General features: G+C 41.3%; 2 protein-coding genes across 4 annotated transcripts in view; one reads left to right on the top strand and one right to left on the bottom strand.

The window, feature by feature from the left end:
- Positions 1-27: 27 nt before the first annotated feature.
- LOC109474264 (gamma-glutamylaminecyclotransferase-like) lies at positions 28-3020 on the bottom strand. 2 transcript variants are annotated; one of them, XR_002140469.1, is made up of 6 exons: positions 2832-3020; positions 2279-2511; positions 1863-1970; positions 1301-1458; positions 629-723; positions 28-208 (listed from the first exon to the last, which is right to left on the bottom strand). XR_002140469.1 is itself a non-coding variant. In XM_019774538.1 (4 exons), exons 2-4 carry the CDS (start codon positions 2468-2470, stop codon positions 1234-1236), a joined length of 525 nt encoding a protein of 174 aa, XP_019630097.1. In that variant the 5' UTR covers positions 2471-2511; positions 2832-3020; the 3' UTR covers positions 632-1233. The 2 variants fall into 2 exon arrangements, 1 of the variants encoding a protein (XP_019630097.1); XM_019774538.1 differs by lacking the exon at positions 28-208 and having other exon boundaries at positions 632-1458.
- Positions 3021-3452: 432 nt separating this feature from the next.
- The window catches only part of LOC109474255 (non-homologous end-joining factor 1-like), a 32236-nt gene continuing 22960 nt past the window's right edge, over positions 3453-12728 (top strand). For both annotated transcript variants that reach the window (XR_002140468.1, XM_019774527.1), the window contains exons 1-6: positions 3453-3785; positions 4289-4483; positions 4896-5034; positions 5475-5536; positions 7606-7732; positions 8052-8233. Coding sequence is in view for 1 of the 2 variants with exons in the window: in XM_019774527.1 (XP_019630086.1) it covers positions 3582-3785; positions 4289-4483; positions 4896-5034; positions 5475-5536; positions 7606-7732; positions 8052-8233 (909 nt within the window). In the remaining variant the exon portion in view is untranslated. The remainder of the gene's footprint in view (positions 3786-4288; positions 4484-4895; positions 5035-5474; positions 5537-7605; positions 7733-8051; positions 8234-12728) is intronic.

Below are 12728 nucleotides of genomic sequence, written 5' to 3'. Positions count from 1 at the left end.
ACAAAAATCAATGGTCACTCAGTGATTCTACATGTATATGGCTGTTTCTTAAACATACAATGAAAAATTTTCACCATGGTTATGTGCAATCATCTTTTCTTTGAACATATTTGTTACAAAATATGCCACTAATATGACTCAGTGTTATGGGCAAATATATCACCTTTTTTTACAAAGGCAACAAAATTGTACAGCATTCAGTGGATAAGGCCACACCGACTTAATTTTATGGATGACATCCGCGCGCGCATTGATTTTCACCTGTCGCCCTCAAAAAAAAAAAAGATCACCTCCATCGAGGCTCTGGCCTGGCTCTAAGCCTGGGTAGTCCATGCTAGTCAGCAACAAAACGGAGCCGAGCACCCAAGCTATCGAATTCGAAGCTCCACGACTAAAGAACTCAGTACATAAGTATAGTACCGATTCATAAATGCCACAAAAAGCCAGCATGTGCTGGCTTGTCGTATACGTCACTATGTACTGTCGGGAATTCACAATACCAGCTTTGTATTCCTGTGGTTCAGTAGCATTTTTATTTTTGGCCGGAATTTTTTATTACTCGCCCGCGCGCACTAGTTTGGGGGTCTTCAGAGGATGTCATCCATAAAATTAAATCGGTGTGGCCTAATAAGGAACATGGTTGATAGATTCTTGGTTTCTTCTAGAATGTCTTTAGCATCTTCTCATCCAGCATCCAAATCTTTGGCATCTGTGAGGTCATCACTGTTGGTTAGAAGAAAACTAATTACTAGTAGCAATATTAAAAATACTATAACTGCTTTCAAAGCTGGTCTGCACTAAATTTAGCACACAAGTCATTCTATTGGCTAGTGCTATAGCCTTGCCCACCTGTAAGTCTTTCAAAATGTAGAAATGCAAAGATTTGACATGCATGCAGCCACTCTCTTTGGTTGAACCTCTGGTGCCATGCTATCATTGGTTAAACTGTTGATTGTGATGGCCAGGATCATTCTATATTGTACATGCACTTAGCATCTTCCAGTAATACATTTGCATATATTCTGCCTGTGCATCTCATATCATTTCAATAGCTATGTCATACAATTGTGACTCTTGAGTAACAATCCATTCCCCAAGTACATTTCCCATGATCTTAAAATACAGAGTTCCAATACATTTTAAAAAACATTTCTGACAAGTCTCAAATGTCAGATTTCTTCCTACAGCCAGTTTGGATCTGCCCTGAGGTACAACAGGAAGTTTAATAGTTGCTCAGTTATCCCTGAATCTGACTTCCCCTATGACAAAATCTAGGCCCTCCTGAGGGTCTCGCAGGTACCTCTCCATGTAGGCATTGACCCCTGGCACCCCCTGGCTGCTGTAGTTGGAAAGGCAGGGCAGCTGGGCCAGGTGAGGCTTGAACTGCTTGAGGAGGTACACGGAACACTGGTGTGTGACCTTTCCATCTCCAAGGTCTTGGTCTTCTTCATTAGTCAGCTACCAAAGGAATGAACACAACAAGTGTCAATAAAATTTCAATATGACAGTTTTAGAGCATGCAAAATACAGAATTCTGAACTGCTTTATGTTAAGAATTAGTATAGTTTTGTACATAAATGAGGTGTAGACGATTTGACATACAGTCTGTATTGGTAAAATGTAGCCATTTCAATCCAATTGTTTCTACATGTATATTGGAGCAACAAGTACACAGCTGAGTGCAGCTCAGCATTGAGCTGATAGAGGGGGCTTTTGACCTGTGTCCTGTTTTGACCTATAGGATTCAAACAGCTACCATGGACTTTAATACAACACAAGCTCTCCTTTCCCCTCACTTTATGACAAATGTTTGACAAAATTATTGTAATGACCCCAAGTCTAATGTGAGAGAGTACACTTACCTGCTCTATTGCCAACGTTGTGTTTTGATAGAGTGAAGGGTGAGACTCGAAGTCGTCCAAGAAGTCTGCCATCTTCTGGTCAACGTCATAAATCTCTCCTTCCACATGCTTAAAGATGAGAATCAGATGATTGTATGAGTGGTATGAGTAGCTTGCAAAACAAAGATGACATATTCTGTATGTTAAAAGTGTTGGCAGATACGAAACCTTGCTTTTTTGGCCTCCCTTGTTAATCTTTGACTTCAATGAAATTCTTAGAAAGATATGTCAGTTATATATCTATAAGATATAGAGGAATATAGAAACTTTTATAGGTGAATTTTTAGTTTTGGCTATTTTGCTAAAATCAAAAACCACATCTTCCCATCGTATTTTTCCAATTTGAACTATTTATGGTATATCATATGTGGACTGACCTCTCCTTGTCCCCTGAGGTCCAGTAGGAAGGGAATGTTGTATTTTGAAGCCACGACCAGTGGCCAGCGGTCAACAGTCCGAGCTTTCCCCACAAACCTGGCCACGCCGTTGTCGGTGTTCACCATGTAGTGATAATTGGGCTGCCCTCTCTTCAAGGTCCCGTAAACAAAGACACGTATCATGGACATCATGGAACAGCAGTGATGGTAGTTCCTAATAAATGGCTTCGTCCCTGAGGTGTCGCCAAAAAGAACAGACATTCAGACGATAGATCTCTTGTGGCTATAGTTTCCACTATACATTATGCCTCCTTAATTATGACTAAGCACTTTGTATGAAGAATGGCTATACAACTGATTCTTCGTTTATTTTGTCTCTCTTGCAAATTTTACCAAAAGAAATAAAACATGTAAACGCCGATTGGACAAACCAAACATGTTGCTGGTGATTAAATTTAGTTCTGGAAACTTGGTCTCAAAATAGGCAATGGACTCTAACAACTCTAAGAAGTGAAATTGCAAAAAAATTTTTAAGTAAACTTTTATATCTCACCTTGGCAGGCTTAATTCAAAAGGCTTAAAACGAAATATTGGATTAAAAACACAGGGTCGTATTAAAAGCATTCCTTGCTCACATTTAAACTGAGTCAGACTTTGGAGAGTTTTGGAATTACTAATCAAAAGTGCACTTTCGTAGATTTCATATGAACTGGCACCTCCTCTCTTCCGGGTTCCTGAAAAGCTGAGAAAGCAACGACACGTAATGTTAACAGATTCAAATAAAGTGATGTAAACAGATTGTAGGTAAGAATCAACTCCATAAAGTAAAATTCAATTCATTATGGTCTTTAAAAGATGCAAGATACGTAATATTGTTTTAAATGAATCAATTTGATCACAAAGGCATAATAAAATCAAAATAGTTTCATTTACGCTTGCATGCCGTTTTAGATTAATACACTATATCTTTGGGTGAAGACCTTTAACTGAAATACAGTATAATCAACTTCACAAAAGGGTATTTAAAAACCATAATACGATATTTTGTACAATTTAACTACACGATAAAAGCTATTAACTTTTCGTATTTTGTTATTTGATGTATGAGTTCATATTTTTTAGACAAGTAATACTGTAAGACCCCTACTTATTGAATGTACTAACCCGTCATCCCGCGTCTTTCTATGCAGCACACAAAAATATTCGACTCGTACAAAATCGTATAAAAGGATATTTTTTTACGGATTTGCCTAATCTTACAGCTGCCTTGAGTCTAACAATCTGTAAAATCTGAACTGTAAATATGTCGTCTGCAAAATCTGAGTGGAAGAAGAGATGGCAGGGGGGTTTGGGCGCGCGGTCCTGGCAAAAATTCGAGTTGGAGGGTCAAAATTTTCTCCTGAAGACACATGTGGACCACAGGGAGGGCTACGAGTTCCTTTTCACCGACCTCACCTGTCTGTGGCACGAGAAAATGGACAAAGAAGAGGTCAAGAAACGATGCAAGGTAAGAAAGATGAATTCTTGTGGAGGTATGAAATTATAACGAACTCATTTGAGAGTGTTAGTATAAACCCGGAAGTCACATGTTCTAATCTGCAATTCGATGCCTGTTATTGTCTAAAAAATTAATTTCAAATTCGTTGAAATATTCCTCAACCTAGCTTGACTTACTAGTATGTGGAGAAAAGAACCACCAGGGGGCGCCCACTGTATATGGGTTGTCCATTTCAAAGGTTAAAGGTCAATTGCCATTTTTAAAGTTTATATGTTTTTGACATGTTAAGAAGCACAAGGTATGTTAAAACCATCACCCAAAATTATGATGAGAAAGGATGTAAGACCTTTTTTTAAATTTCCACTATATGCAAGATAAAATACTTGTATAGAGCCACAAACAGAATGTTTGTGGCTCTATACTGTCTAGAGATGTAGCCAGATCACCAGTCTTGGTGTCAATCATCTTTGTGCCAAGTGTGCCACTAAATTCTTTTACCCCTGACCTATCAGACACTGAACCCACGATTCGAAGCCCCCCTCCCAACCATCTTGAGACTTCTTCAAGACAACACAGAGACCAAGAAGGATTCCACCGACTATACCATTCAGCATCAGGGGGAGGTTCTGGTCCTGGTGCTGGAGACCAAAGTTGGTGGAATCCGCTTCACATGGGAGTTCCACTGTCAACAAGCACAGAAGGAAATGGTAGGACCACTACTCATTCCATAAGTGTGAGATGTGGATTTCCTAAAACATGGGACAGTCAGGACTAACCCTACCCGTAGCTACATGTCGGTACTCATTTTCAGTGCCAGAGAAAAGTTGAGCGGAGTGAGAAAATAGGTGTAAAGTGAGTTTTTCAATGGCGAAATATCAAGGGCTGACAGGGATTCGAACCCATAACCTTTGGATTCAAGAACTCTAACTAGAGATTAGAGCACTGGTCTAACCACAAAAGTACCCTGTCAACATTTTCTTGTGCACCTGTTACAGCTTCATGCTATTCCTTGTGCACCTGTTACAGCTGCATGCTATTTCTTGTGCACCTGTTACAGCTGCATGCTATTCCTTGTGCACCTGTTACAGCTGCATGCTATTCCTTGTGCACCTGTTACAGCTGCGTGACCAGCTGCTGGAGCCCCTGATGATGATGGTGGGTGAGCAGGGCAGGAGGGAGCGCAGACTTGGACAGCTGCTGAAGGCTAAGGACAGGGAGATCGAGGACTACAAAATGGGCGGAGCTACGGTCTCCAGAAGTAAGATGTCACTCTGTAGTACCTAACCCTTCAGTTTGATATACATGTACTTCTGTCAGGGAAATTTTAAGTACTACTGGTAAAGTGTAGTTGAAGTACTAAGGTAGTTTGATTCAAATTCAACACAACCTTCTTGGAAGTACCTTAACCTACCAGTATTTGTCAACAAATTGGAATTTGGGATGCACCTGTTCACATCTGAGTGCAGTTCAGCACTAAACTGAGAGAGGGAGCTTTTGAACTGTGACTCTTGATCTTAGTAGAAGTTGTTAAATTTTTTGCAATGCTGCATCAGGTGCGCCATCTACTTATCATAAAACTTTCCTTTAAGCTATTGTCAAGATACAAGTATGAATAAATTAGTAATCAGTTGGCTGTTTTTTGTTGCTATTACGTCATCATAGCAAACAATTCCAAAAGAAACATTTTTTCCTTCACAGAAAGTTTGCTGACAGAGCCATTTGATCCAACATCATTTAATAAAGAGCAGCTTGCTTCTAAGGTGAGTTTTTTAAGTACATGTATTTTCTTTTTACTTTCACATGTAAATCTAGTGCTATCATGTATGAGCAATGTAAATGGTGTCTCAATGACCATAAATCTTAAATCTGACCATATCCAATATCCGTTCCATGAGTTATCATATACCAAACTACAAACTTTTCCACAGTCTATTTTCTTGTTCATATGTACTTCTTTCTTTCTTCAAGTCAGAGAACCAAGAAATCGTTGTTTAGAAAGGATGTGTGTTGTCATTCGAGAAGTATTCAGCATATTCATTATATTGGAAAAAAGTGGGGTTAAAGGTTGACAGGTTTCCTACCCTCCCATGAAATATGTCGTCACTAAAGTCCAACACTCTCCAAGTGCGGACAGGTTTCAAACTATTCCACCTATGTACGGGGATCATGTCAGTCGACCGCGGTACCCTGCCGAATGCTTCCGCTTCGCCATAACAAGTTTTGCGTTCCGCTATTCGGACATAGGACAAACGCGCAGAAACGTCATCTGGCCTCCCGGGTGTTGTGGCGTGATGTTATGTTGTTGTAGAAGGTAAACAGGCCCTGAGGTATGGAGTTTGGGCAGAGCTGCTGAGTGACAAATGTGAGAACTTGACCGGCCTGAGGTTTCACACTTCTGAACATACCTGTGGTATATCATCACATATCAGGGCACTGGTACAGGTAACACTAAAAATTACCTGTGCCAGTCAAAAAGAAACCATTACCATTATACTTCATAGATTGTAATGGTCAAAATAGCAAATAAAAATCCACATACACCTGCACACCCAGTACATGGACTGGTGCAGGTTAGGTACAGGAAGACATCAGAAATACCTGCACAGCTCCAATTTTACCTGCACTAGACTGCGTATACCTAGTACATGGACCAGTGCAGGTTAGGTGCAGGTAGACATCAGAAATACCTGCACAGCTCCAATTTTACCTGCACTTACCTGCATATACCCAGTACATGGACCAGTGCAGGTTAGGTGCAGGTAGACATCAGAAATACCTGCACAGCCTCAACTTTACCTACACAAACCTCATATACCCAGTACATGGACAGGTGCAGGCTAGGTGCACGTAGACATCAGAAATACCAAACTGTTCCCAAGTTTTACAATTGTGACGCAATGTCAACTGTATGTCAACATGGTTAAAACTATTTGCCGGGGCTAGAACCCTGAACCTTCGGTATGTGTGGCGCATAGTTTGAGGGAAAATTACTTGACACCTTTTGTTTCTCCTGATGGCGTAAATTCTTTCCCGTCGAGCGATGCGAGAGACAAGTTGGCGTCTGTTCGGACAGGTTCACGGGTATGTCACCTCCGCCCATAAGGTCGAGGTTGTTTGGAAACGGTTCTCAAACTGCCAATGGCGAAGAAGAATCCCTCTTCTCTCCGGGCGGAGACCGTAACGTGGGAAATGCATTTTTTATGGTGTGGAGAAAGTAGGTGATGACAGACAACAGAGAAGACAGCTTTGCCGTGAAGAGAAAAAAAGTACAAATGGCTAACAGGGGCCTCTGAAATAGGTCTGAACTGTGATTTCCCATGCCAAAAACTGAAATTTTATCTTCATTTTCAACTGTTCAACTCCAGGTTTTGTCAAGGAAGTCCACTATTTTGTTTTTGGTCAGAACAATACTGTTCTAATACTTCTAACCTGTATCAGAATGATTTCTACAAAACACAAATGAATTTTCAAGCTAACATGCAGCCAATATGGTCTCCTCACAAAGTAGAGCAGGATGTACTCAAGGTTTCTTCTCCCCACTTTACCTTAAGAAGTTCTGAAGTGTTTTTTCCTGTCTCTTAAGTTCCTAGATATAGTCAAAGTGTGTAGTTGACACTTAGACTGGAGGGGCCAAACTGTTGCCTTTGGATAACCACTCCGTTTTTCGTTACCCGGGATACTTCCAAATATGGATAGCCAGTGTTACACAGTTTCTCAGTTTAGCAGGAAACTATATAGTTACTAGTATTCTACTAAAGTTATTACAACCCCCCTTTTTGTTACATTGGAATAATCCAATCCTATGTCCTTTTGCTTGTGTTGGAACCAGGAATTTGACACACAGGTGGGGCAGGGTTGGCAGGAGGCCTTCAGTAGGGAGAACCAGGACCTGTACAGGGAGGTGATGGTGACTCAGGCATGGGTCAACAGGGAGGAGGAGGAGGAAGAGGAGGAAGGTCAGATATTTTCATGACCTGAAATTCACAGTCTTCACCCCATTTCCTGTGTCTGATCATTTTCACCTGTGGATTATACAGTCAAGTGTGTGTGCGCGTGCGTGTGCATGTGTGTATATGTCTCTATGATTTCAAATTTACACAATATCCTCAATGCTCCTAATTTTCTGTTGGGCTAGAAGGGCTGCAAAGCAGTGTGGGTATATTAGGGTAGTGAGGTCTACCATCTGTAGTTGTTTGAAAACTAAAATTCTGATTGGGCAGTGTTCACTAAGCTTGTACCATTTTAAGTTTGTATTTCTAAATGCCTTTCTTGTAGGTTCAGATGAGGACACAATGCTTTTGGGTGGTACAACTACCCATCATGCCCCAGGAGCCACCAAGGGGTCACCGTCCCATGTCGAGGAGCAGAGGTCACCGAGTGTGTCACCACGGAAACGACCTGCCGGGTCGCCACTCAAGGGAGGGGGGGCCGTTTCAACACCTGAGAAATCCCAAAAGGTATGAATTTATTTCGTTGGTTCTTGTGCATTATAAAACATGTAAAAAGTTGTTAGTATGACAACACTGCTTTGTGTCTTTTTCTAAATTGCAGAAATACCTTTTTTTATGTCGATCACCTCTGACCACTTGTCCATAACAACCACCCTTGGGATGAAGGTCATTATACAATTTTTTTGTCCAAAGAAAGAAACATGTTTACCTCAGAAAAGTCAGTGGCTGTGCATATCTCGAGGGTTCAATCAATCCCCTGTGCAAATTTCAGGGCTTTTTAAGATTTACCGATGCAAAAAAAAAGGACTTACATTACAACAACATCAGAATTTACTTAGGATAAGAGTGCTTGGGTATGGAAAGGACTACACCTCTATTTAACCCCAAGAGGTTATATTTTTCTTTGGTGTCAAAAATGAACCGAAGGCACAAAATGAAATCCGGATAGCTGAGAGGAAAAGCTTGAGTATGACATTTTTCCTTCTCTGTGTGTATCAAATTACAAACTTTCCCCTCAGCCTCTGTTTTCATGATCATATTTCACTTCAGCATCATTTTTTTTAACGCCAAGAACCAGAGAATTGACTTGATGTGGTCTCAGAACGATCCAGAAAGGAGACCCTAAGGTTGGCTTTATAAAAGATTTCTTCCACTCTCCTGGGTATTTACCTATCTGTGCAGCAGATGGATTATACAGTGGATGGTAAACAGAGTGGCTAAGCTGCTGATGTACAACTTTGATCCCTTTTTACACACCGGGTGTTTGGCCAGGAAAAAGGCACTTCTGTTTAGATCCTTGCGTCTCCCAGGGAGGGCTGAAAAGAGCAGTTTGTTAGCAAGTAGGGATTAATATGGAAGACCGCTAGACTGCCCGGACTTACTGAGAAATAAAAATTGGCAACTATAGTCCTAACAAAGGGAGTGCAGTGTTTCAGTGCTTGGGGAGCCTTTGAATTTGAGGGCTGTGGTGGACTACTGCAAACCAGCAAACCACAAGAGAGCCACAGTTTGCCTTTGAGAATGGCAGACATATTCAGATTGATTTACCTTTGTGGTTCTCAGGTGTAACAGTCACACAACATATCCCTGTCCAAATTGTACCCAGGGTTTATTCTGACCTGCGTGGATTTTGGCCTGTTACACTGGGGACCAATTAGTAAATGTATACTGCTTGAGGTAGAGTGCCAAGCAATACCTCATACTGCTGTGATGCCTCATGGTCAATTAACACGATTCTACCTACAAAAAAAAAAGATACACAAACCCCCATCCCAGCCACCCAAAACATCACTTCCTTCCCTGGAAGTATAATTGATTGGTGTGGCACTAAACAGTATTGGTTAATCTGTACTGACCATTCAGGACCGCTGACCGGTTAATCTAGGTGGGAAAATTGATCTGCATTAAGCTGCCCCTTGTCGTGATTAAGGGTGAGATAAGTTTGATGGGCAGTGGCCTGAGTGGGGGGCTTTGTCCACCCATACATTAACCATTCTAACTATAGACAACCTCAACAATTCTGAGCTGTTTGTGCCACTGTGGTACATTTTAGTGCCGCCCTGTGACAAGGGTTGGATGTCGTTGCGGGATTAACTTTTCAAGATAAGTTTGATTACTTCAGGTCGGGACAGTTGACAGTCGTGTCTGAGTTTCTTCCTGTAGATAAGATGAACTACCCAGTCACTTTTGTTGTAGGACAGGTTTGGTCACCCTGTCTTTGGACCAAGAGGTTGGGAGTTCAAATCTTGGCTGTTGTTGCTCAGCATGCACACTAGTGAAAAGGGTCGCAGTCTTTAGGGTGGGACATTAAGCGAAGGTTTATGATGTTCTTCCTTCCGATTTTGTTGGTACAATGAAGCTATAAATACTTACATTAAAAAAAATACACCTTCTCTGTCACACCCAGTGGAAGATTAGCTCTTCGGTGAGCTTAAACTGGATTGGAGCCTCTTCGAATTCATTATATAGTTCAAACATCAGATAGAGTTATAGATATGTTTTAGGTGTGATGAGGTGTGATATAGCAAGCTGCTGCCACCTGCCTGCAAAGCTGGTGTGTTACGCTGGTTGACCAATTCAAAATGGGAGCTGCCAAGCCCAGGAGACCACTGTCCACACACACACACACACATGCACGCAGGCACGCACACACATGCACACACACACGCACACACACACACACACGCACACACAGAATAGCAGAAACAAACACACACACACAGCCCTTTACAGATCACCCTCCCCATGATTACATCATGTTCGTTAAGCCGCGACGACAGCCGATCATTCACGTCCGCTCACCGACTAATGTGGAGGGGGGAAATTACCAGCGTTGGTGCGGCCGTCGGCGTGATTTGGGACGAGATAAGTTTGATAACCACTGGCCTGTACAGTCAGACCTGATGACATGACAGGTACGGACATGAATGGCCTGATTACTGTCATGAGATTTCTTTGGAGTGGAGGTGCTTTGTTGAGTCGTCTTTGTTGATTTTTGTTTCATTCCTGTGCAGAAGAACACACATGGCATTTGAATTATCATTAGGCTAAATGGTACATACTAAAAAGTATTATTATGCCCACAAAATTGTAGTAATATCAAAGAAACATTCAGTAGAAAGCCTGTTATTCATGCTATTGTAACTCAGATTTGTTAGTTACAAGTATGTTTGTTTGTTTGTTTGTTTGTTTTTATTTATTTAACCAGGGGGATACATATCGCCCGTAGGGCGCTTTTCAATGAGCCCTGGGCCTGGGGAAGACCCCAAACAAAAACATCAAACTCAAACTAATACAAATAACAACAAAAGTAACTTATAAAGTTACAAAAGTTACTAAATAATACAAAAGCAAGGTAACTTAAGTAGCATACATTGCGCATGAAATCATAATACCAAAATAAGTGAAACAAAAGTGAAGCCTGACCATCATATAACATAGAACCAAAGTAGGACAAAAAAGAAATCAAGATTAAAATCAGGCTTGGAATTTGCATATCAATGATTACCCAATACATAAAGTTCTTTGAAGGCTGCTAGGGTCCTGGCTGCTTTTAGGTGATGTGGTAGTGTGTTCCACAATACCGCCCCACAAGGAGCACATCACTTAGAGCTTTTGCCGATACAATGTATATATTTTGAGCAAATATTCATTTATTCAAACCCCAGACTGTTCAGCAAGAGAACCAGTCTCAGACTAGTGAATACCAGACCAGGAATTTGGAAATGAGAAATGTCATTTCCAACAACAGACCTAATGTATTGTTGCTTGTGCCTGGTACAACCTTTCCTGCACTTACATGGGACACCCTGTTTATCGAACACATACTTGAAATTGCAAGACCTCCATTGTTCTCCTGCCACACCTGTCGTCTCTTCAAGTGGCATTTTCCTCCTTCAGGTGAAGCTGTACCTGAACCCATTGTCTCACCTGTACAGGTCTCCAAGGTTAGGGGAAACCGTGCACACCTTTTTCATGCGTCAGTCCTCACTTAGCGGTTGTGTCTTCCGTTTTGCTAATGTCCCATGTGAGGGAAAACTGTTATAAACCCTTAAGAAAGTTGCTGTGCCGTGAAGTTACGTCAGGGAGTTTTTGTAGGAAGCAGAATTTTCCTCAGGCATCAGGGGTGGCAAAGTAGTTAGGGTTGTTGACTTAGAATCCAAAGGTTCTGGGTTCAAATCCCTGGCAGGCCCCATTGTTGTGTCCTTGGGAAAGCACTTAACACCGATTTCTTCATTTGGCTCAGGTGAGGAAATTAGTACATGTACCTAGCTTTGGTTAGGGATGTCCTCTCCAATGGAACGTAAAGCCGAAGGTCCCATGTTCAAGCAGAGCCACACCCACCCCACTTATCAAAAAGAGCAGGGTCCTTCCTGGTGTGAGTGGTTCAAACCTTAGGTCTGGTTTCAGGATTGACTTCTTGAAGAATTCACAAATGTGGCAAATCTTAGAATGAAGTACTGTCTTCTTGAAATACTAACGGTTTATGAGACAGTCCCTTCCAACCTTGCAGGATGGTCCCCATGAATGTCTACCTTGATCAGGGGAGGAGAAGATGCTATGTTGCCATGGCAACAGTGATCCCATGATGCCTTGTTGTTTCAGCAAATGGGCCAGGATATTTGACATGGCTGCTGTGACTAAAACTGTGATGATTTCAAACTGAACGGAACAAATAAACAACAAGTAGTTTATGTTTTGGCAGAGTGACTCCTGAAGGTCTCCTGCTAGTGATCTAAGCTAGCTTGAAGGGTTTTGTTTCTTTTTTTCTAAAATTAGTTTGTGGAGGTTGCTTCTAATGACATTGCAAATTCCTTTCCTATTTATTGGTAGACAGCTTTTGGGCCTGGAAGAAGTTGCATACATGCTTGTTTTGGAACTGTATTAACATTTTTGTTGAAACTTTGGAAAGAAAGAGGTCAAAAAAGGATGGATGGACTGGTAGTTTTGTCATGGGGGTAGCTTAGACAAAGATGCATACAATAATTTAGAATTTAGTTTA

The sequence above is a fragment of the Branchiostoma belcheri genome, unplaced genomic scaffold (genome assembly GCF_001625305.1).
Source record: "Branchiostoma belcheri isolate BF01 breed outbred unplaced genomic scaffold, Haploidv18h27 scaffold30, whole genome shotgun sequence".
In the NCBI taxonomy this organism is placed as follows: Eukaryota; Metazoa; Chordata; class Leptocardii; order Amphioxiformes; family Branchiostomatidae; genus Branchiostoma; species Branchiostoma belcheri.
Note: the sequence above shows the minus strand (reverse complement) of the source record. Positions and strands in the feature narration are given on the sequence as shown.

What these genes read in the sequence shown, in the direction of transcription:
- LOC109474264 (XM_019774538.1), bottom strand. Translation starts at nt 2,470, where the DNA reads ATGATGTCCATGATACGTGTCTTTGTTTACGGGACCTTGAAGAGAGGG. An exon ending in ACCTCAGGGGACAAGGAGAG is followed by an intron (nt 1,971 to 2,278) that starts GTCAGTCCACAT and finishes CTCATCTTTAAG; the next exon opens with CATGTGGAAGGAGAGATTTA. An exon ending in CAACGTTGGCAATAGAGCAG is followed by an intron (nt 1,459 to 1,862) that starts GTAAGTGTACTC and finishes TTCCTTTGGTAG; the next exon opens with CTGACTAATGAAGAAGACCA.